The sequence below is a fragment of the Vipera ursinii genome (genome assembly GCF_947247035.1).
Source record: "Vipera ursinii genome assembly, chromosome: 2".
Classification (NCBI taxonomy): domain Eukaryota; kingdom Metazoa; phylum Chordata; class Lepidosauria; order Squamata; family Viperidae; genus Vipera; species Vipera ursinii.
In genome coordinates this window covers 68838544-68862270 of record NC_139513.1, presented here as the reverse complement: position 1 = coordinate 68862270, position 23727 = coordinate 68838544, and the positions used below count along the sequence as shown (strand labels likewise).

At 38.9% G+C, this 23727-nt stretch overlaps 1 protein-coding gene across 1 annotated transcript in view; it reads left to right on the top strand.

Annotated features, from left to right (window-relative positions):
* Window positions 1–23727, top strand: part of DOCK3 (dedicator of cytokinesis 3) — a gene marked incomplete at both ends in the record, with an annotated part of 184279 nt that overhangs the window by 47682 nt on the left and 112870 nt on the right. The window contains 4 exons of the mRNA XM_083354955.1: window positions 1261–1321; window positions 4184–4331; window positions 13419–13507; window positions 15964–16089. Of these exons, the coding sequence (XP_083211081.1) occupies window positions 1261–1321; window positions 4184–4331; window positions 13419–13507; window positions 15964–16089 (424 nt within the window). The remainder of the gene's footprint in view (window positions 1–1260; window positions 1322–4183; window positions 4332–13418; window positions 13508–15963; window positions 16090–23727) is intronic.

The window sequence follows — 23727 nt, the reverse complement described above, 5'->3', positions numbered from 1 at the left end:
AAGTTATGATGCACTCCTCAAAAGGTACTTATTACTTAGTTCAAGAGTTCTGATGGCAGCACTCCCCACAGTCACATGACTGCATTTCAGGCCCTTTGCAACCGCTTACCTTATGACTGGTTGCAGCATTCTGTGGTCAGCTGACGCTTTTTTTTTTAACCTAAAACTAGCTGAAAAGGCCAATTACTGGCAAAAAACATGCACAGGAATGCATTGACTCAACAACTGTCATGTTTGCTTTACGACTGCTGCAAAAAAGATTGTAAAATTGGATCAGTTATGTGGGTGCCTCAACTTACAACCATCATTATGTACAATTTAAATTCAAAGATCCATTATGATCATAAGTTGAGGACAACCTGTTCCTGACACGGTCACTTGCGAATGATTACCATTGCTAAGTTTATAATACCACAAATTTTGTAGAACGTTATTGTTTTAAAATACTGAGACGAAATATGAGCCAGCGTCATGCCAGCTGCTGTTTTTTGGTCTTGTCGTGAGGAGCAAGTGTGTGGAGCACTCATAGATGATCTCAGGTCCTCTTGTCTGGAGAGTAATTAGAGTCTTCATTCTGTCCCAGTCGTTGGTTCCACTTTAAGTAGCGCAATCTTCAGTTTGCTGTTTCTTCCCTGGAAGTCCAGACTTCCTTTCTAAAATATTTGTGATTATGAGTTTTAGGATTTATACTTTCATTGTAGTTTAATTGTTTATGCCGTCTTTTAGCTATATGTCCAAATAATAGCTTTTCAAAGTAAGATAGGTAGCATATAAATTTGATAAATAATAAATAAGCAATATGTTCAAAGTATATGAAAATATGTAGGTTGAAAACAGATAGGTATAGGGGCTATCCTTTAGATGTTCTGGAAGAAAAATAAATGTATTCAATAAAATATTAAAACTAATTAATAATGTTCTTCACTATTTTTAGAAGAAATGTTATTTTACATTTAGAAAATTAAGACTGAACTATTTAGTTCTAATATAAATGATTATATGTAGAGTTTCATCTTATTTTAAAAGAGAAATTATTGAAAAACTTCATTTTCCAGAATTTTTTTAAGTTTAGAACAATGAGATAACATTTATAAATTTCTGTATTTTTATTTTCATTTTTCTTTCCTTTCTCCCTAGTCTTCCATATCTTTTTGTGGATTTTGTAAAAAAAAACCATAGAGGCTGCTTTTCTGAAATGTAACTATAACTTAGAAATGTTGATAATTTATTTTTTTCTTTTGCATCTTTCCTGTTTATAAGGACCTTGGCAGTAAAGATATGAAGAAAGATTTGTACATAGTTGCCCATGTAATCCGAATAGGTATAGTATTCCTTATTAAAAACATTTACATTTTTTATTTAAACAACAGAATTAACGTATGATATGATCTGTTGTGTAAGTTGTGGTAGTTTCTCTGTCTGCTGGAGACAGTAACAGAAGATCACTTACGTTTTAATACTAATTATTAGAGACTTCTCAATTATAAGCATACTCGCTAAATGTTTTAATGGAATGGGAGGATATTGTATATCTATTTCAACATATTGCATGTGTTATTTTTATATTATAAATCAATCTGTTAGAAAGGATAATAACATACTTCTGGCAGCGCCTATCTGAATTATGTTTGACCTATTTTGATTTCTTTCAGTCCCTGCTATTTAGAGTTGTGCTGCTTTGAAAAAGACTTGGGAAAAGTGTCTTGGAAATAAAGCAGCTGCACCTTCAGTGTAATTACCAAAAGCAGCCCTACTAGTTTTCAGGTTTGAGTTGAAGACTGAAAAAAACATCCATGTTGCCCAAAACATTTGTGAGCAAATATTTAACCAAAGACTGAGCTGCAATATTTAATGGCACAAATATCCCATTTTAATTTTGGTATTTAAATATTTTTGCTCCTGAATTAAAAAAAAAACCTTCTATCAAAATTGTTGGGCCATTAGGGATCCACAAGAATTTGATGGGGATCGTAAGATCATAAAAAAAAAATCACTGGATTACATTGCTCTCCCTTCTCCTCTGCAAGGAGTTTGAATAACAGATGGGTGACTGCCTTTCCCCCAGAACTAGTTTTTTTTTAATCTGCATTCTATCTGACTTTTTACCTGCCCCCAGAGTCTAAAAAAACATTTTCTAATAAGCTGTCCTTATTTTCAAAAGGATAGTCAGGATATTAAAAGGGACCATTGCGGTTGACAGTTTGTGAGCAAAGAGAGCTTGAAATCCAGCAGAAAGTTTTGATTTGCTTAACAGCACCAGATTAATGGCTATGTCTTTTCTCCTTATCCCTGTCAAAGATGTTGGACTTTCTTTTCTTGATTTTTGCTTGGTTATTACTTCGTCCTAAATACAGTGAAAAGAGACAGGATGATTTTTAAAAGATTGGATGCAGCCTCAAATTCCTTTAGAATGGGACTTGTCTAGAGTAAAACACACATGAGAATTATCTTTGTGCACTGCATTTTAATTTCCAGCAGCTTGAACCTTATGGCAGCTTTCTACTCAAAAATATGTTTTGTGTAAATCTAATTGAAAATAATGGATAGCTAGGAGATTGAATGCAAAAACCAAGCAGGCAGGCAGAAAGAAGATGACTGCTTATGTGGCTTCAGCCAGCCATTCATAATTGAAAAAAATGATATAATTTCATGCTAATTCATAAATGGTACAGTAATTAGTGCATCCATTTTTGTGAAATTCAAATAATTTTAATATAGAATTTGCATAAATTAAAACAAGGACAAGTTTTGCATTACTGTTTATTTTCCAATCACTAGAGTTTCGTCTCATGATCAGCAGTTATGGTATTTTTTTATTTTTACTAACAGGTTCTGCAACCTAAAGAACCCTCCATTAAACAAAAGAGAAGTGTAGGGATATGGAGATTGCAGAGAAACTGAATAAATTCTCTGCAACTTTCTTTATTGTACAAGATCAAAGACAGATCTGTGAGTCTGTATTTAGTTTATCAGGGAGGAAGTCACAGCAAATTAGGCAATTTGAGAAAACAATCTAGGATATTTTGACAAAGTAAAATATAAAGAATTCTTGTGTCTTGATGACTTGAACTATCAGAGGTAAAATTGCTGATTTCCCTGCAAGAATATATAACTTATCCCTCAAATTCAGTTTAGTGCTAGAGGACTGGAAAGTAGCCAGTGTGATACCAGTGTGATATCTATAATTTTTTAAAGGACAAAAATGATTCTGTCAGCTGATTTTCAAAAAAGGCTTTAGAGAATTCCTCATCAATAATTTTTCAAGTAAACTTAGTAATCATGATGTATGAAGATACACTCTTTATCCATTATAATTGGCTAAAAAACAAAAGGTAAAGTCTAGGATAAAATGGTCACTTTTCTTAGAAAATGAAATTGTAATTCCTTAAAGATCTGTGCTGAGATCAGTGTTTTTCTGGTTTATGGTCAAGTTGTTTTGGAATAAGCAGTAAGTTGGCAGGGTAATTAAATCTAAAATTTATGATAAACAGCTCTAGAAAGGGTTTTTTGAAGTACGGTAAAATGATAAATGAAATGGCAAGTACAGTTCAATCGATGCAAGTGTAAAGTGATACACATTGGGTCACTCACATCCAATTTCACATATAGATTTATGTAGTTTGAGCTATTTTACCCAAACTAATAAGGAAGGTGATCTTGGGCTCTCAGCAAATATCTCAATAAAGTCACAATTCAATGTGCACCGACTGAGAAAAAGGCAAATGTCATATTAGAGATTGTCAGGAAAAAGATTAAAAAACTCAAATTTTTATCTACTTCCACTAATATATTTTAGCTAGAACTTTTGGGATTTCTTAGCACAGAAAGAAAGGCACCTGAGAAAGATATGATTGATTCATCCATGACCTGGAAAAAAAGTTTATGACACTGTTCTCCTTTTCTTGAAACACTAGAACCCTCATTAATCCAGTGAAACTGATTGAAACAGATTGAGAAAAAATAATAATTAATTTATAGAATTTAATATAAAAGATAAAATGATGACAACTAATATGAATCATTTTAAAATGGACTGGATAAATTCATGAGCTGGCTATTGGCCTCAAGAGTTGTGGGCAACATGCCTCTCAAACAACTTATACGGAACTTGCTGGAAGAGGAAGCATCTGGACTATAAGGGTCTTAGCCTGATTCAGAAGAGCTTTTCTTCTGTTTGTTTTAGGGCGTATGTTGCTAAATGACTCAAGAAAGGGTCCATCTCACCTGTATTACCGGCGTCCGTATGGCTGTGCTGTATTCAGTATCTTGGATGTAATTCCATCAATTTCTGAACTCAAAGAAGAAAAGGATTTTGTTCTCAAAGTTTACACGTAAGTTTATTTAGTTAAAGCATTTAGTTGTTTTTAAATCTGTTATACTCTGCCAGAGTCACTGTTAGTGTGATAAGTAGCTGTATAAATTGGTTTAATAAATAAGTAAATAAATAATCAGAAATGCCATAATTTGTTCATGTCAAGTCTAATATTTTTCTGATATGTAAAATACAGGTGCTGTAGTCACAGTTTAGGATGTGTTATTTAAAAATATTAATTAAACGATTAAAATGTATTTTCATCTATGACAAGCCAATATATGACTAACATATCTGCCTGCAACACTTCAGATCTAAAGTTGGAAGTTGCTTTGGAGAGGTGTATATTCTACACCGGTTAGCATCTTCTTAAAGAGGCTACAACTTTAACTGAAATTATTTGGTAGCCACGCTACTACAGGAAAATGTATGTATGGATTAGTTAGTCAGTGATAAGACTGCTGCAGCAAGATGCTTTGGAGTGAGTATGGGCATGCCTCTGGTGCCTCCTTAACAAGAACCCATGTGCAATCCAAGATAAAAAGTACAATTGTTTATCAAGGCAATGATTCACTTTTTTCAGAAGAGCAGCATGAAACAGCAAATAATTTGCAGGCAAATTAAGAAATCACTTATGGTGGGAGAACTGCTTCTAAGTCATATACAAGCTCCAAGAACCATTTTTAGAAGTTCCCAGTGCCCTCCAAATCATCTCACTGGATTTAAATAGCGGAGGGACAACTTTTAAAGTGACTTTGACCTATTGTTCAATTGTTTAATTAATGACTAAATGGGCTGATTGTATCTCCACTACATTTAAGCAGCTATATTCTTCTTGAGTCCTCTAAGGACATTTCCATACTGAGCTGCCAAAAGTCAGCAGGCATATATACAAATAATATATGTGCAATATGTGTGCATGTTTATACATACTGTATATAGAGTAGGAACGTTAAAACTTTATGTACATTAAATTTCATCAAGAGCACAAATCACAAAAAATTGTAAAACATTTAGAGCTATCCTTGAGAAACATTACCATATTACCACCTGGTCTCAACCAAACCTTATAAGACGGGGGGAAACCCATTCTCAGTTGCAAAAATAAAATAATTGCATGTTATCTCTTAGTCAATCGTTGACTAATACTGATGATGTTACCAGTTTGGGTAATGAAATGTCTGCAAGAAAACAAGCAAGTTCAAAGAGCACCAAGGACCCCTCATTTCAACTCTGAGCTACAAATATTCTCCATTATTGGATATAATTTTCCTTAATTTTCCATCAATTAATCATGGAGTTTTTAACCAATCTACTCCCAAAAGTGCTTTTTCAAAGAAACAGTTGGACTTTCTTTGTTTTTGCTTGAAAACATTTTGCTTCTCATCCAAGAAGCTTGTTCGATTCTGAATGAATGGTGGAGAATGGAAGGATTTATATTCCTTGCAGTCATCTGGTTGTTAAGAGTTGTTGAGGCCACTTGGAGGTTTATTTGTACCCTCAGGGACACCTCGGTAGTGCAAATAGGTGTGGAACCTTCTTGGGACTGCTAAAAGGACTGTGTTGTAGACAGAAGATAGGTGGTGTTGTATCCCTCCCTCTCTGTTGACAGTGAGCTGTTCAGTTTTAATGTAGATGGCCTCTTTGACCCCTCTTTCAAACCAGCGGTCCTCTCTGTCCAGAATGTGGATTTCACTGTCTTCAAAAAAGTGCCTTTGTCTTTAAAATGCAGATGGACTACTGAATCTTGTCCTGTTGGGTTTGTTCTCCTCTGTTGTGCCATGTGTTGGTGAAGTCATTGTTTTGTTTCTCCAATGTACAGATCTGCACATGTCTCACTGCATTGTATTGCATATAACAAATTGTTCAGTTTATGTCTGAGTGTGTTATCGTTGGGGTGGATAAGCTTCTGCCATAGTGTATTTTGGGGGTTAAAGTGTGGACGTATATTGTGTTGGCTGAAAATCTTCCTGAGCTTCTCCGATATTCCTGCAATGTATGGAATGACAACGTTGCTTCATTTGTTGTTCTCTTTTTTGTTACGGAGGAACTCTGGCTGGGTTTTTCTCTGGATTTGATGAAGGCCCAGTTGGGATAATCACAAGTTCTGAGAGCCTCCTTGACATGTTTTAGTTCTTTTTCTTTTCCATGTTTGCTGATAGATAAACTTTCAGCCCAGTGGTGTAGGGTTCTGATAATTCCCATTTTGTGCTCCAGTGGGTGGTGAGAATCAAAATGTAAATACTGATCTGTGTATGGGGGTTTTCTGTAAACTTCTGTAAACTTCAATGTTAAGGCTTCCTTAATGTATACTGCACAATCCAGGAAGGCCAGACTATTTTCCTTAACAGCTTCCTGAGTGAACTGAATGTATCTGTCCACAGAGTTGATGTGTTTGGTGAAGGCTTCCAATTCCTGTGTTTAATCTTGACCCAAGTATCGTTGACATATCTATACCAGTGAGTGGGTAGAATTCCTGTGAAGGAGTTTAGGGCATTGGTTTCTAACCAATCTATTGTTACGTCTTAAAGCAACATTTAGAGAAAAATGAAATATTCTATAATTTATAGTTCTTGTGTAAACTCTATCATACTAATCTCTAGATATAAAATTAACATAGAAATATTTAGGGATGTTCTTTGATCTCTATTGTTTTCATATCTAGCTTATCCTATATGAGGGTATTATGTAACATACTTCTGAAATACCATAACTGATTATAGTGAAAGGATTTATATATCAAAGTTTTCTGGCTTTTGAGGGAAAGGAATTAGCTATTTCTCAAGTAGTTGGTTTAAAAAATGTTGCAAACAGCTATCATAATCCCAGCAGTATTGGCATGGAGGAGTTCAGAAATCAAGTTGGTGATTGACACACAAATCCCTTTGTGTTTTTACACATTTACGCGAGGGCAAGGCTTCATGCAACTGGTACATCAAGCAACCCCTATCCTCTAAAAAGTAAAAATATTAACAAAAGTGAAACGTCATACCCTCTGGAACATCATACCCTCTGAGGTGAGATCTGTACTGACCCTTCTGACCTTTTATAAGGCTTGAGTACCTGGTTCCGTCAGTGGATCTGAGGGTATCGCTGTGAAGGTGGTTAGTAGATTGAGAGAAGCCCCTTCTGTGATCTTCATACTCCTTTCTTGCCCCATCTTTTAATCTTTTGAGGGTAATTATTATTATCACTAAGATAGTTATTATTATTTCGTCTTTTAGAGTTTCTGCTTGTAAGCCACCCAGTGTTGCCTCTAGAGGAAATAGGTAGCACATAAATCCAGTACATACTTAACATACATACATACTAAGGCTCATCAAACATTTATTCCATCTCACATAAGACAAGTACAGTTATTGTCTTGGCCCAGTGCCCAGACAAAAAGCCACATTTTAAAAACTTTCCTGAAGACTAAGAAGGTTGGAACTATACAAATCTTAAGGAAAGCACCTTCCTAAAGACAGGTACCTCAGCAGAAAAGGCATACTTCATAGGTCTCTTCAGATAACATTGCCTCAAGGGGAAGCCTGGAGCATGCCCGCTCTGGGAAAGAGCATCAAATGGGCAGAAATAACTGTAGATAAGCAGTCATGTAAATACCTGGGCCTTTGCCATGAAGGGCTTTGTAACAAACCTTGAATTGTACTTGGAAACCTATAGGGAACTAGCGCGGCATGCCAAGTATGGGCATTATATGGGCATGTTGTGAAACACTCCTAACTGCCCATGCTGCTGCATTCTGAACCAATTGCAGTTTTTGATTGGTCTTCAAGGGCAGCCCTATATGGCAGTTGTCCAAATGGGAAATGACTAAGACATGAATGTCAATCTTACTAGTTAGACCAGACCAGAAAATTTGGTTTGTTTGTTTTTTTAGTAAGTATGAAATTTATTTGCGCCCATCTTGTCTCAAATGACTCTGGGCAGCTTACAGCATAAAAACATTAAAAAAACAATTAAAATCAACTGTAGAAGAAGGTTAAAAATGGAATTAGCTATAATAACAGAATCTTCCATTTTAATATACCTCCTTCTCCTTCTTATACTTTAGTTCACTAGAGAAACATTTGCTTCAGCTATTTCCAAATGTGTTATTCTAAACTTAAAAATGTCACAGCCCCTTTGCATAGGTAGCTTGATATTTTCATCAAGGTTATCCTCCCTATTTTCTACAGCATGTGAAGGGTACAATTGGCACTCAAGAGGCTGTGCAGAGGCTCTTGTAAGCATGGCTGCCACCTGCTCCTCAATTAGGAGCTGTGAGTCCAGAAAGACTTCCAAACTGCAAACTGTTGTGAATGAGAATGCAGCCCCTTCCAGAACCTACAGTTCAGAGGTACCCAAAACTCATTTAGTCTTTGCCATTGACTCAAAGCCTGTTCTTCCCCAGTCAGGCCCACAGACCCTCTCAAACACTGGAAAATATCTTGACAACATCACTTGATTGACCCAGGGTGGTGATTTACAAATGAGTATTGTTAGCATAGTGATGTTAGTTAACCGAGTGCTGGCAGGTGATCTATCCTGAAGCTTCATGTAGATGTTAAGCAAAAATTGTGAGAGACTAAAGCCCTGAAACACCCTGCAGAGCAGGCATTTAGAGCTACCCTTTTCTCTCCCCAATGATTGTCTTAGTATCTGAATGGTTCTGCCTACCACCCAGTGCTCTAAGCTCAGCTGCCATACCCCACCCCTATAATCCAGCCACATCCACACCACTGCTCTGGCTCCTCTGCTCCTATCAAGGTGGGCAGAAGCAAGAAAATATACCATAACTAGTGAGTAAACTAGGGTAGGTTTTTACACCCAATTTCCATTTTTCAATCCAAGGGGGGGATAAACAACAACATCCCAGATAACTTCCCCCTTCATCTCCACAGAACTTACTTCAAAGTCCAGTCAGGATAAAGTTCTTAAGTTCAGAATCGTTCTCCAGTCAAACTTTAAGAAGGTGAGACTGTTAAACCTCAAATCTATTGAGAAATGATGAATCCAATCTACATTCTGGCTTCTTTGATGTTCACAAGTGCCATCCAAGATGGCTGCTATCTCCCTGGATATACCTCAGCCTAACTGCAGGATGGTGATTGGTTTTCCTGCAAGATCAGCAGCCGGCTCCTGGTCTTATTGATATTTGACACTAATACTCAGTTGCCCCAACTCTGAAATATTGACGACAGGCATATCAGAGCTGTCAGTCTCATCTTTGCACAGCCAGGAAAACTGGTCATTACAAGTTTGCTACCATTTGTTACCATCGCGAGTAACATCTTCAAATACACCAGCATCACTATTAGGCTGCTCAGTGGCTGAGTGGCAGTGTTTCTATCTGGAGCCTCTTGCTGCTAAACTGTTGATCAGAGGCTCCATCCCAATCACTGTCCAACTACCATTGCCAGCTCTTCCTCCAGGTCCAGTGAAGACATTACATAGTTGTCCAACAGTTGCTTTGAAGACTTTGAATACTGCTGCAGAGGGTTTCTGGGGAACACCAAAGGGCATACATGCCAACCAAAGAAATACCAGAAAACTTTCCTAATTTTCTACAAGCTTCAATGCAACCACACAGAAGATATAACATATTTTGCTGTAACACCAGTGGTGTGTCTTCAACAACATGTCATTTGTCTTAGCACCATGACAAGAGAGAGAAAGAGGGGGAGAGACATAATGGTATCTAAATTATAAAATTCCATTATTTTTCTGAATTCACATCCAGAGAAAACAATAACTATTTCATTTTCCCTCAAAAGTTTTATATTGAAGCTGCAGTAATAAACTAATAAAATGCCTCCCAAGAAGACCAGAGAGGTGATGCAAGATGAGCTAATTTTACTTTATTGTAAAGCTACATTAACAGATTCTTCTAAATCTTAAAGTACGGTCCTCCCACCATCTCTTTTTGCCACCTGATAAATTAGGATGGATTCTTTCTAAGTTTCTTTCTCTGCCCATTTTACAGCTGTAGGCTCCTCCTCCTTTTATCTGATCATTCCATATCTGATCTTTTCCCCTCATTTTTCTAGGGCATTCTCACATCCCAATACAACTGCCTATCTTACATATTTTAAAATAATTCTGTATGAAATTCCATTGGGTAGGTCATCCTGTTATAGTTGTGTTATGGTATTACATGCAAATATATAGGGGAATAATTTTGTGTTATCATACTGCAACCCAATTTTGTCACTCCACACTCTACCACCATGAATGTCTAGTTTTAATTTTTTTTTATTTTGCTAAGTATATTATTTTTGTACTGTATTGCTTGTACTATCAGAATATCTGTCACCACTGGGAAATAACTTGCTTCTGTGCTTCCATGTTCAACATGAAATATTATAATTTTTCATTGAAAGCAATCATGTTTATTTAGGTCCATTTCCTTTATTGGGGTGAATCAGAGTGGTAGAAAAGATTATGCAAGCTTTGAAGTTTTCATCAGGCAACTGAATTCTGCATTTCAAAGTCATTTCCAAGGAGATTTTACTTTGCATACAAAATTAATACTGGGTTTGTTGGCAATAGATTATATCTAACATCTTCATGAGAGAAAAAGGCTTTTTAACATATATACCCTTTCTCCCATAGCAAACTCAGAAGATTTTTTGTTCTTTTGGAAAGTGCAGGCAGTTCTCTAGAGAAAGGAATTAATCAAGAAGCTAAGGATTAGAGCCCTCAGCCTTCAATAAAAGGAAACTTTACAAGAAACTGGAAAAAGTCCAAGAAACAAGCAGGGTTCAGGACATAATAGAAAATATTTAACTAGTTTAGCTGAAAAATATTGCCAGGGACAATTTATTTATTTTATTTTATTTTAATTCGATTTATATCCCACCCTTCTCCGAAGACTCAGGGCGGCTTACAAGCTTAGCAGTATATGATGGCATACACTTAAAATAATATTTTGTCTCTGCTTAGTAATTCCATTTTCAAAATTAAATGGATTCTATAAATTAGGAACAGTCCAACATCATCATATATTCTGTTTGTTATTTCTGTTTGTTTCTGTTTGTTATTTTTACCACTGGTACTTTCAAGTCACTAACTGAGATTGAACAACTCTGCATGCTTATCTTCATTGCCTTTAAATATTTATTTGGCACTGCTTAAACACCAAAAATAATTTTTACTTTTTTTGCTTTAAAAGCATGATTTTACAGTAGTCCTTGTGCCTTATTTAATAACCAAAGTCACAACTGTGTTGAAAAGGTAATTTTATGTCCAGTTCTTGCACTTATGTCTGTTGCATCATCCCCAAGGTTAAATGATCAACATTTGAGTGTTTGCAACTGGTAATTGTGAATGTCACAGCATCTTGTGATCACCATTTATTTGCTTCACAAGAAGAGTCAGTGGAGAAATGGGCAGTACATACTTGGTCACATGATATCTTATTTAATAACTGCAGGTGATTTGTTTAACAACTATGGTGGAAGTGAGGCTGTAAATCTGCCCTGCTCACATGTTGTCTTGTATGATGACCTAATTGTTTAGAGACGGAGTTACCAGTGGCATTTGTGGTTGTTAAGTGTGGACTACATGTACTCCACTTTTATAAGATTAGTATATCTCTTAAAAAGAGGAGAGGAAAGTAAAGGCTGATTTTTCTAGTCACAGACCTCAATCCGGGGAGATGGCACTATAGATTTATTTTTTTCTCATTTTTTCCCTCTTAATTTAAGAGCAAATGTGGGCACCCTCTTTTTCTTACATAACATGGCTGCAGGGAGAATGCCATATAAAGCATTCCCTAAAAGGTAGATGGTTGCAAAAAGTGCTACCACACACAAAGCAGGCAATAGAGCGAGGTGTAAAGGAGTTGTCACATTCTGGGAAAGAAACAATAAAATTTTAAACCATGGCAGATGAGGAGGAGGTGGATATTTCAGCTTTATCCCTTAAATGAAATGTCAGTCTGTCATTAGGTCTGGCAGAAGAGGCATACTTCGGGTTTCATTTACAAAAGAATACCATCTAATGGGACTCAAAAATAGAGCCTTTTCTGTCACAGCAACCGCCCTCTAGAATGCTGTTCCCACAGAGATTGGATTGACAGGAGGGTTGAGAACTCTAATCTTTTAGCCTATGGACTCAGTCTTGCTGCAATAACATAACATACCGTTTCCCCCCCGAAAGTAAGACCTATCCCCAAAATAAGCCCTAGTTTTGGAGTGAGGCACTTGCTTAAAAATCAAAACAGGGCTTCGGGTGGGGGGGGTGGAGCTGCCTCATGCACCCCGCACCCACTTACCATTGCAGCCAGGCTTCCTGTGAATTGACACCTGTCTCTCCTCACCGGACCATTTCTGCTGCGTCCCCTGGCCTGCATTTCGTTATCAGAGGCCTTCTGGAAAGGCCTCTGACAGCGAAATGCAGGTCGGAGCTCCATTCTCAGCTGCAGAGGCATTTTCTTAGTGGGCCAGCTGGGTGGGGCTGCCGGTGCTACTGCAGCAAGGTGAGTGGAAAAGACACCCCCCCCCCGAAATAAGACCTGGTCCTCTTTGGGAAGCAAATAAAAAAATAAGACCAGGTCTTATTTTCAGGGAAACATGGGTATATAACCCCCCCCCCACTCACACACACACACACACTGTATGTCTGTGTGTGTGTATAAGTTCCTTGTACGGTAGTATTAATTTTTTATTTCAAATGTCATCATCTAATTGATAATTAATAATTTTATTAATTAATAAATAATAAATTCCTTTATTTATAATTTTAACTTTTATTATGATTCATGAATGTTAGGCTCTGATACCATCCTTTTAAATTCTCAAATAGGAATATAAGATATATAAAGTGCACCATTTTCTTAAAATGGTATGATTACATAGACATAGTAGAAATGCAACATCAGGCATTGAGATATATCAAGAAGCTGCTAATGGATTTCAAATATACAATAATGAAATTTTCAATGAAGGCAAAACTTTCCTTATTAAGGTGCATCATCTTAGATATTCACTTAATCTGAGTTATATAAAATTCTATTCTGTAATGCTTCTCATTTAGTTGTAAATAGTTTAATTTCTTCCCTGTGTAATTATGTGCATATTTAATATCATTAACAGTGGCAAATAACATTGACTCTACTTTTCAGGTGCAACAATGAGAATGAATGGTATCAGATCCATGAAAATATAATTCGCAAGTCAAGCACCAAATATACAGCACCCAGTTCAAATTATGGTAATGTTTTATTTTAGCTCTTTTAAAGATACATATTTTCTTTGGGAATGAAAAAATTATACTTGTCACATAGTTCATATTTTAGAGCCTGTGATCAGTCATGAACAGTCCTCAAGGAATTATCTTTGTTGTGTATAAAAATGTGGGTACAGATGCTGGGGATTTTGCAGAACAAAGAAGCCATATATATATATATATATATATATATATATATATATATATATATATATATATATATATATATATATATATATATATATATATATATATATATATATATATATGGATCATTGGTTATTCGGGTTTTTCCCCGCGTAGAACTAAAGGTGTAGGGGCGACGTTTCGACGGAATCCCATCTGTCATCATCAGGCTGGTGGCTTCTGCTTCCTTCTTCTGGGATATATATATATATATCCAGTAACCACTTCAGCATTGCTAATTGTTAGTAGACGTGATTTATATTTCTGGCTTCAAGTCGATGTCACATGTTCAGTGAGGAATGTACTGTACCTGCTTATAGGTTCCTTCCTCCCCCCCCAAACGTATTTGCATATTTATCTGGCAAGGAGGGGAATACAGAGAGTATAGCATGCGAGAAAGGATGAGAGTGGGAAGTTTGCAGGGGATGCTGCTAACATCCTTGAGAGGGGAAAAAACTTGTCCTTTCTCTCAGGACATATTTAGATTATTGGGTTTGAAGCAAATCAATACCTAACATAAGAGGAGCATGTAAGGTAACTGTGATGCAGAATGGCAATAATTCTGTTACTATAATAGTATTGTGTGTTGCAAAATAGGACCAGCTTGAAGCACTTGCTTGAGACTCATTTTCAGAAGCAAAAGTCTAATAACTACATCGACAATTAACACATCTCTAAAATTGGCTGTGGCACCCGCGTATTGTTAAACAAGATATAACTGCCTGAAAGTAAGAAAGTGTAGATGATCTGGCAGTAACAGGGGATAGTAGAATAGAAGAGAAAAAAATGGAGAAGATCACAGGATATCAAGTTCTTAAAATCGATTTTCATCCTTGTTAAAGTATCAGATCAAAAGCCCTCATGCTTCCAAATTCTTTATGCCATCTATTGTTTAGAGTAATTATATTAATTAAATACAGATGGAGCAATACTATTTTTTGTATACCTTATTTTATATACACTTAAAATCTACTCAGCCAGCCTCCTTGATACTTTGTTGTTCCTGTTACTCTAACAGCAACTTCGGGATAGATTTGATCCCAGAGTTGTCACCCTTGTACTCTTCTGATGACAGAAAAAGTTTTGCGTTTTAAATCTAGACTTAAAACTTTTCAGTTATGAGCAGTAGCAGATTTTTTTTTATTCTGATTGGACAGTTGTGGCATTTTGACTGCTTCAGTAACAGACCTGTTTGACTTTTATATTGAATATAGCTTAATTTTATTCAATTTAATTAGTTATATATTATTTTTAGTTTTTATACAGTAGGTCAGCTTTATTATTTTTATTGTAAAATGACTTCCCTTTTGCTATTCCATTTTTCTCTTATAATTAGCACTTCCTAGGTTTTAAACTATACATTATTGTATATTCTAATTTAATTGATACACCTTTATTTCTATTTGCATAGTTTTATCAGATATAAATACATATATCATATCATTAATATATATTAATGTTAATATATAGTACTATGTATTGTTAATATATTAATATATATCATTATATAATTATTCTTATCAATATAATACTGTTTTTTTGAGAACTGTATTGTTACCACTTGGCTTCTGAGTACAATTCAGGGTGCTAGCTTTTACTTAAACCTTTCCTGGTTTAAGACCCTTATATCTGTACACCACTTTCTTCTACTAATATCTTCCCACTTGTGGGAAGTGGCCAATACTGGGCGAAAGTCATTTAGTTTTAATTCTGTTTATTTCAATACTTTTTACACATACTGTGTTTCTATGACCTATTTTATATCTATTTTACTTGCTCAGCATTGAATGTTATGTCTATAATTTGAAGGTGCTTCTGATAAGAATAATAAAAGATCTTCCCCCTTGATAAAATGGTGTAGGATAGGCTCTTTATGTCCTGTCACTTGGCATTGGCATTTGCAGGTGTTGCCATCTCCTCTGAACAAATACACAACTAGAATTGCTTCGTGCTGCTGTTTCCACTGTGTTGAAGAGGACAATCTCTTATATTATTTTATGCTGCCCAGAGAATCTTCAACATAAAAATATAATAATTCCTATTCTCTGATAGTATTGTGTTGTCTTTAACATAATTATGCCCTAATAAGCAGGCATATACATAGAATGAAGGCTACTGCTAAGCTTGTAAGCCGCCCTGAGTCTTCGGAGAAGGGCAGGATATAAATGGAATTAAAATAAATAAATAAATTATATTTTTAATTTGTTTCATAGTAAATTGAACTATATGGATCTAATTTTGCTCCATTTTTTCAGGACTTATAATTTCTCTTCAACTTCTCCGTGGAGAAATGGAACAAATTCGAAGAGAATATCCTATTATCTTTAACAGAGGGGTGTCTATTACAAGAAAAGTAGGATTCCCAGATGTGATCATGCCTGGTAAGTGAATGAAAGTTCCATTTATAGCACTTATTGAATGCTGATCTTTATCAATGTAAATAGCATTATAAAATAAATATTACCGTATATACTTGAGTATAAGCCGAATTTTTCAGCCCACTTTTTGGGCTGAAAAATTCCACTTCGGCTTATACTCCAGTCAACAAAAAAAACTTACCGAGGACTTGTGCGCGGCCGAGGCTTTGGTGCTTCCGGGATCGCCCGCACCTCTCCCAAGCCACCGCCGTCCGAGACCTGCCGAAGTTTGGGGAGGTTTGGGGAGGTGCGCGCGCACCTCCCCAAACTCCGCGCCTTGCCTGCCTGCTTCTTTCCGCAGCGGAAAGAAGCAGGCAGGCAGGGCGCGGAGGAACGGAGACTTGCCGACGTTTGGGGAGGTTTGGGCGTCTCCCCAAACCTCGGCAGGTCTCCGTTCCTCCGCGCAGACCTGCCGACGTTTGGGGAGGTTTGGGCGCCTCCCCAAACCTCGGCAGGTCTCCGTTCCTCCTGCCGACCTTTGGGGAGGTTTGGGCGCCTCCCCAAACCTCCCCAAACCTCGGCAGGTCTCCGTTCCTCCTGCCGACCTTTGGGGAGGTTTGGGCGCCTCCCCAAACCTCGGCAGGTCTCCGTTCCTCCGCGCAGACCTGCCGACGTTTGGGAAGGTTTGGGCGCCTCCCCAAACCTCCCCAGGTCTCCGTTCCTGTTTGGGGAGGTTTGGGCGCCTCCCCAAACCTCCCCAAACCTCGGCAGGTCTCCGTTCCTGTTTGGGGAGGTTTGGGTGCCTCCCCAAACCTCCCCAAACCTCGGCAGGTCTCCGTTCCTGTTTGGGGAGGTTTGGGCGCCTCCCCAAACCTCCCCAAACCTCGGCAGGTCTCCGTTCCTCCGCGCAGACCTGCCGACCTTTGGGGAGGTTTGGGCGCCTCCCCAAACGTCCCCAAACCTCGGCAGGTCTCCGTTCCTGTTTGGGGAGGTTTGGGCGCCTCCCCAAACGTCCCCAAACCTCGGCAGGTCTCCGTTCCTCCGCGCAGACCTGCCGACCTTTGGGGAGGTTTGGGCGCCTCCCCAAACGTCCTCAAACCTCGGCAGGTCTCCGTTCCTGTTTGGGGAGGTTTGGGCGCCTCCCCAAACGTCCCCAAACCTCGGCAGGTCTCCGTTCCTCCGCGCAGACCTGCCGACCTTTGGGGAGGTTTGGGCGCCTCCCCAAACGTCCCCAAACCTCGGCAGGTCTCCGTTCCTGTTTGGGGAGGTTTGGGCGCCTCCCCAAACGTCCCCAAACCTCGGCAGGTCTCCGTTCCTGTTTGGGGAGGTTTGGGCGCCTCCCCAAACCTCCCCAAACCTCGGCAGGTCTCCGTTCCTCCGCGCAGACCTGCCGAGGTTTGGGGAGGTTTGGGGAGGCGCCCAAACCTCCCCAAAGGTCGGCAGGAAGAACGGAGACCTGCCGAGGTTTGGGGACGTTTGGGGAGGCGCCCAAACCTCCCCAAAGGTCGGCAGGTCTGCGCGGAGGAACGGAGATCTGCCGAGGTTTGGGGACGTTTGGGGAGGCGCCCAAACCTCCCCAAACAGGAACGGAGACCTGCCGAGGTTTGGGGACGTTTGGGGAGGCGCCCAAACCTCCCCAAAGGTCGGCAGGTCTGCGCGGAGGAACGGAGACCTGCCGAGGTTTGGGGACGTTTGGGGAGGCGCCCAAACCTCCCCAAACAGGAACGGAGACCTGCAGAGGTTTGGGGACGTTTGGGGAGGCGCCCAAACCTCCCCAAAGGTCGGCAGGTCTGCGCGGAGGAACGGAGACCTGCCGAGGTTTGGGGAGGTTTGGGGAGGCGCCCAAACCTCCCCAAACAGGAACGGAGACCTGCCGAGGTTTGGGGACGTTTGGGGAGGCGCCCAAACCTCCCCAAAGGTCGGCAGGTCTGCGCGGAGGAACGGAGACCTGCCGAGGTTTGGGGAGGTTTGGGGAGGCGCCCAAACCTCCCCAAACAGGAACGGAGACCTGCCGAGGTTTGGGGAGGTTTGGGGAGGCGCCCAAACCTCCCCAAACAGGAACGGAGACTTGGGGAGGCGCCCAAACCTTCCCAAACGTCGGCAGGTCTGCGCGGAGGAACGGAGACCTGCCGAGGTTTGGGGAGGTTTGGGGAGGCGCCCAAACCTCCCCAAACAGGAACGGAGACCTGCCGAGGTTTGGGGACGTTTGGGGAGGCGCCCAAACCTCCCCAAAGGTCGGCAGGTCTGCGCGGAGGAACGGAGACCTGCCGAGGTTTGGGGACGTTTGGGGAGGCGCCCAAACCTCCCCAAACAGGAACGGAGACCTGCAGAGGTTTGGGGACGTTTGGGGAGGCGCCCAAACCTCCCCAAAGGTCGGCAGGTCTGCGCGGAGGAACGGAGACCTGCCGAGGTTTGGGGAGGTTTGGGGAGGCGCCCAAACCTCCCCAAACAGGAACGGAGACCTGCCGAGGTTTGGGGACGTTTGGGGAGGCGCCCAAACCTCCCCAAAGGTCGGCAGGTCTGCGCGGAGGAACGGAGACCTGCCGAGGTTTGGGGAGGTTTGGGGAGGCGCCCAAACCTCCCCAAACAGGAACGGAGACCTGCCGAGGTTTGGGGAGGTTTGGGGAGGCGCCCAAACCTCCCCAAACAGGAACGGAGACTTGGGGAGGCGCCCAAACCTTCCCAAACGTCGGCAGGTCTGCGCGGAGGAACGGAGACCTGCCGAGGTTTGGGGAGGTTTGGGGAGGCGCCCAAACCTCCCCAAACAGGAACGGGGACCTGGGGAGGTTTGGGGAGGCGCCCAAACCTTCCCAAACGTCGGCAGGTCTGCGCGGAGGAACGGAGACCTGCCGAGGTTCGGGGAGGCGCCCAAACCTCCCCAAAGGTCGGCAGGAGGAACGGAGACCTGCCGAGGTTTGGGGAGGTTTGGGGAGGCGCCCAAACCTCCCCAAAGGTCGGCAGGAGGAACGGAGACCTGCCGACGAGCCGCGGCTACACAGGGTATTCCTGTGTATTCAGGCTTGCAAAATGGCGGATCGAGCCTCTGCTGGCGGCAGAGGCTTGCAGAACGGCGGATCGGCTTATACTCGAGTCAATAACTTTTTCCAGTTTTTGGGGGTGAAATTGGGGGTCTCGGCTTATACTCGAGTCGGCTTATACTCAAGTATATACGGTAAATAAAAGACGTAGCTGATTTAATTGTAAATAGTATATTTTACTAAAAATAATTTGACAGAACTAAAGCTTATACAGGAATGTCCTCTTTAGTTTTTTTTCCAATGAAACCCCTTCTTATAACTTATGTAGAATTATAACTCCAATTGTAACTTGATAATGCTTCCTGTTCTACTTATGTTTGAAGTCTGGGGATGAATTTTTAATGCAGCAGGATTTTTTCCCCTGAATGTTACTTTAGATGATTTGAGCATGTTTTAGAAGTCAGTCTTAAATTAGGAATGAATGCATATACAATGGTATGGCTCTTCTTGCTAGCTTGCCACATGCCTGACTTGGTTTTAAGTCTCAGGTATGCATTAGTGTAAGAAAGCTTGTATTAGTAAGGATTATGTTACTCATGAAACCCCTTTTGTAAGCCTTACAGAATTTCAACATGAAGTAATAGTTCTTAATGCTGTATGGAATACTGCTTTCAGAATGAAAATGGTTTCAAAATAATTTTGATCATGTATCAGCTTTTCAGCAAACAAACATTTCCATTGTTTTGATTCCTTATTGAAACATTTCATCTTCTTTTAGCATTTCAAAAAAGCAATTACAGCATCAATAAAAAATATTACAATTAGCAATTATAAAAGATACTTGTTACATATTTCCAAGTGCATTTTTGTTCTCCATCAGTATAGAATTTTAGTACAAGGAAGATTTTTAATTAATATAAAGGGCAGTGACAGATAAAATTGAATTGAGTTTGTTTATGTTTAGTATTTCATTATTTTGTTGCTTTGTCCCATAATAATTTTATATTAAAGGACAATATAACATTGTGATAGATGTTTTATTCCAAAACATTTGAGTGAGAAATTTTATTAACTTTCTTTTAAGAATGAAACTCCTGGTTTCAATATCAAGCAATATTTTACACTTTTGTATTCTGACATTGGTACATTTCCAAAATGCACGAGATGGCCCATTCTGGTTTTTTTGACAAAGAAGTTTTCTGCTTTAATAGGATACTTCATGAATTTTTGAATTTCCATTGTTTCAAAATGAATCATTTTCCAATTTCTAGAACAGTAAAAGAATGATTTAGCTGATGGACTCTACTAATTATGTGTATTTGATACACTATGAAATATTGGCAACTGTATTGAATAGAAACACTTGGTTTAGTTAAATGTTGAAACCAAGACCTATTTATGTTCCATGGAATGGTCTTCCATGGAATTTTAAATAAAATATAACATTGTTTCTTATATTACTATTTATCATGAGGTAATACATGAGTTATGAACATTCATTAAGCGACTATTTGAAGTTATGGGACTTTCACCCGCTTCTTGAACTTGCAGTGCCTCCCTGGTCACATAAACAGAACGTTGCAGTGCCTCCCTGGTCACTTAAACAAACTTGGGGTTTGGTAACTGGCTCACACTTATGACCAGTAGCAGCATCCTTTGGTCATGTGATTATTATTGTCAACCTACTCTGCCAGCTTCCCTCAAGTAAAGTCATTGGGGAAGCTGGCAGGGAAAATCATAAGTTGCTCGGGTAAGTCTCCTAACCCCACCTTTGTTCACTCACATGCATCTTTCCTTCTCCCTTTGCTGGTTTGGGCCCACCACTGTCCTCCTTCCCTGGGCATCTTTGTGCTTGCACAGACGTATGCACCCTCCAGTGCCCTCGCTCCCTGGTCTTCATGTGCAGGCACTCAGGCACACATCCATCAGCACTCTCCTTCCCTGAGCCTCCCTGTGCTCGCATGTACCCTATGTCCTATTTTCCGGTCTACCCTGAGCTGCCACACTGTAGCACCCATCAACTGATACATGGCCAGGGCCATTCCGGGCCCCTTTGTGGCTCCCTTGATGTTTTATCATGAAAATAAAATTGATGAAGTCTCCTTCAAATTGGGCTTCATTCTTGATGAATTAATCTTTATAGGTTTGGGGGAGGAACAATACAGAAGGAATTTCACATTGCTTTCTTTCAGGATGTTTTTTTTTTTTACTTCTGACTTAATATATAGTTTGGAATTACCTGGCAGTTTCCTATCCAAGCAGTATCCAACCTTGAGCAGTGCTTAGTTTCTAAACACTCAGCAGGTGGTGCTCCACTGTTGTTATTAGAAATTATGAGTGAGTCTAATACAGTACTTCAGAAATTTACCCAAGATATCTCTTTGGTTCTTGATTTTTATTTCATGTGTGGACCCATATTACTAATCTATTTATTTGCAAACAAGTGTTTATCTCAAAGAACATCTTTTCTCTTTTCCTCAATTATTGTGCGTATTTTGTTTTTAATTTACTCATAAAATGTATTTTAACATTTAACTGTAATATTTGGTTTTAGCTTTCTTGTCTAAATTTTCTTGGCACTCTGTTTATCTTCCCTTCATTCTCTCCCCTTAATGGCACAGACGTGAAGATAGTTGGGTGTAAGTTGTTGCTTCATTGTGTTCTGACCATTTATTGCTTGCTTTTTTTTCACATTTTCTACACCATACTTTACCCCATAATTTTCACTGAATGATTGAAATTCATAAATATAATGTAAGTCAGCTATGCTGATGGTGTATGCCAGAAAACACTTCCCATTACCCAATGTATTACACATTCTGACTAAACTAACTCCCTGAGGTGTGTTCAGGCATTCATAGTTTTCTCCTCTTCAAAATATTCATTCCTCTTTCCTATGGGGGTTACTTCTGGAATGGAACAGTTACAAGTGTATATCACAATTCCAGATTTGCATTCTGTCATCACTATATTGTGTTCATCAGTGTTTTTTGCCAGCTGAACAGATACTAGTGAATAAAATTATCTGTCCCTCCAGTGTATCTCAAATTACTCTGAAAAGATGGGAAAAATTAAGTTATGAAATAAGAAACTATAGATTATCTTATTTCCAACTCAATAGAGTTATGAGATATCCTTGGAATACCCAGGAGCAAAAGAACAAAAATGGTCAACAAGAAATAACGTTATTGTCTATGACAATTTATGAAAAAAGATATTTTTGCCGGGGAGCAGAGTGTGGCAATGGTGCAAAGCCTATTTCTCTTATTGTCTCATTTTTTATTCATAAACCAAGTTTTAGGTTTTCTATTGATGTTGCTATTGTTGTTTTTATTTTCTGATGATTGTATTCCTCACATCGCTTTTCTATGCACTGTACTACATGGGATCTAAACCTTTCATGGATTGGAATTTGTTTATTGTGAAATTATAATATACATAAATTTTCTCTAAAGAAAGGAGATTCTTCCAGTTTCAGCCAGGCAGTTCTACATTTATATTTTACTCATTTCTAGAATACAGTCCTAATTAAGTGATATTTTTGAAATGGAACATTAGTTGTCATATATTCTCTTAAAACAGGCTTCAAAATAGTAAATTGATCTACATTAATACATTATTAAATATTTTATGATATTTTGAAAACTACTTGAGTTTGATAGAAATGCTTTGGCACTATGTACAAACACTTTATTTTCTGTTAATGTGTTATATAATTTGCAGATAACTCCCTTGCGATTTGCAGGGATTTTACATTTTTCATATATATATATATATATATATATATATATATATATATATATATATATATATATATATATATATATATATATATATATATATATATATATATGTTTCAAATGTTAACTATTTAGATTACCTTGCTAGGCCCCAAACATGGGGCAAATCTTTATTTCCTGTTTTCAGCCTATCTTGAAGGCTATCGAACAGGCAGTAGTCACACCGGACAATTCATATATTTGTTAGTAATTTACACAAATATATATATATATATATATATATATATATATATATATATATATATATATATATATATATATATGTGTGTGTGTGTGTGTGTGTGTGTGTGTGTGTGTGTGTGTGTGTGTGTGTGTGTATGTATATGTATGTATGTATGTATGTATGTATGTTTTCTGAGGTTTTCGCGGGTGTTTGTATGTATATCTTTGGTCATTCGGTTTTTTTCCCACGTAGAATTGAAGGTGTAAGAGCAACGTTTCGACACACACTTCTCCCAGAAGAACGAAGCTGAAGCCACCAGCCTGAGGATGACGGATGAGATTTCGTCGAAACGTTGCTCTTACACGTTCAATTCTACGTGGGAAAAAACCCGAATGACCAAAGATACACACACACACACACACACACACACACACTGTTCAAATAAATAGGTTTTCAGATCCCGGCGGAAAGAGCGAAGGTCGGGAGCCATCCGGAGCTCAACCGGTAATTGATTCCAAAGGGCTGGCTATGACATGTAATTGGATGTTTCAAATTTAAACGTATAGAAACACATTTGATTCCGTTACTGCCATGCTTTCTTTAGAAGTATTTTCAATAATGGAGGAAGACAAAATCACAGCCTATTAGGCTTCATTTCATAAAGCAGATGGCTTGAGTACCACTAATATAGCATAAGGACAAGAAAGAAGATAAAGTCACA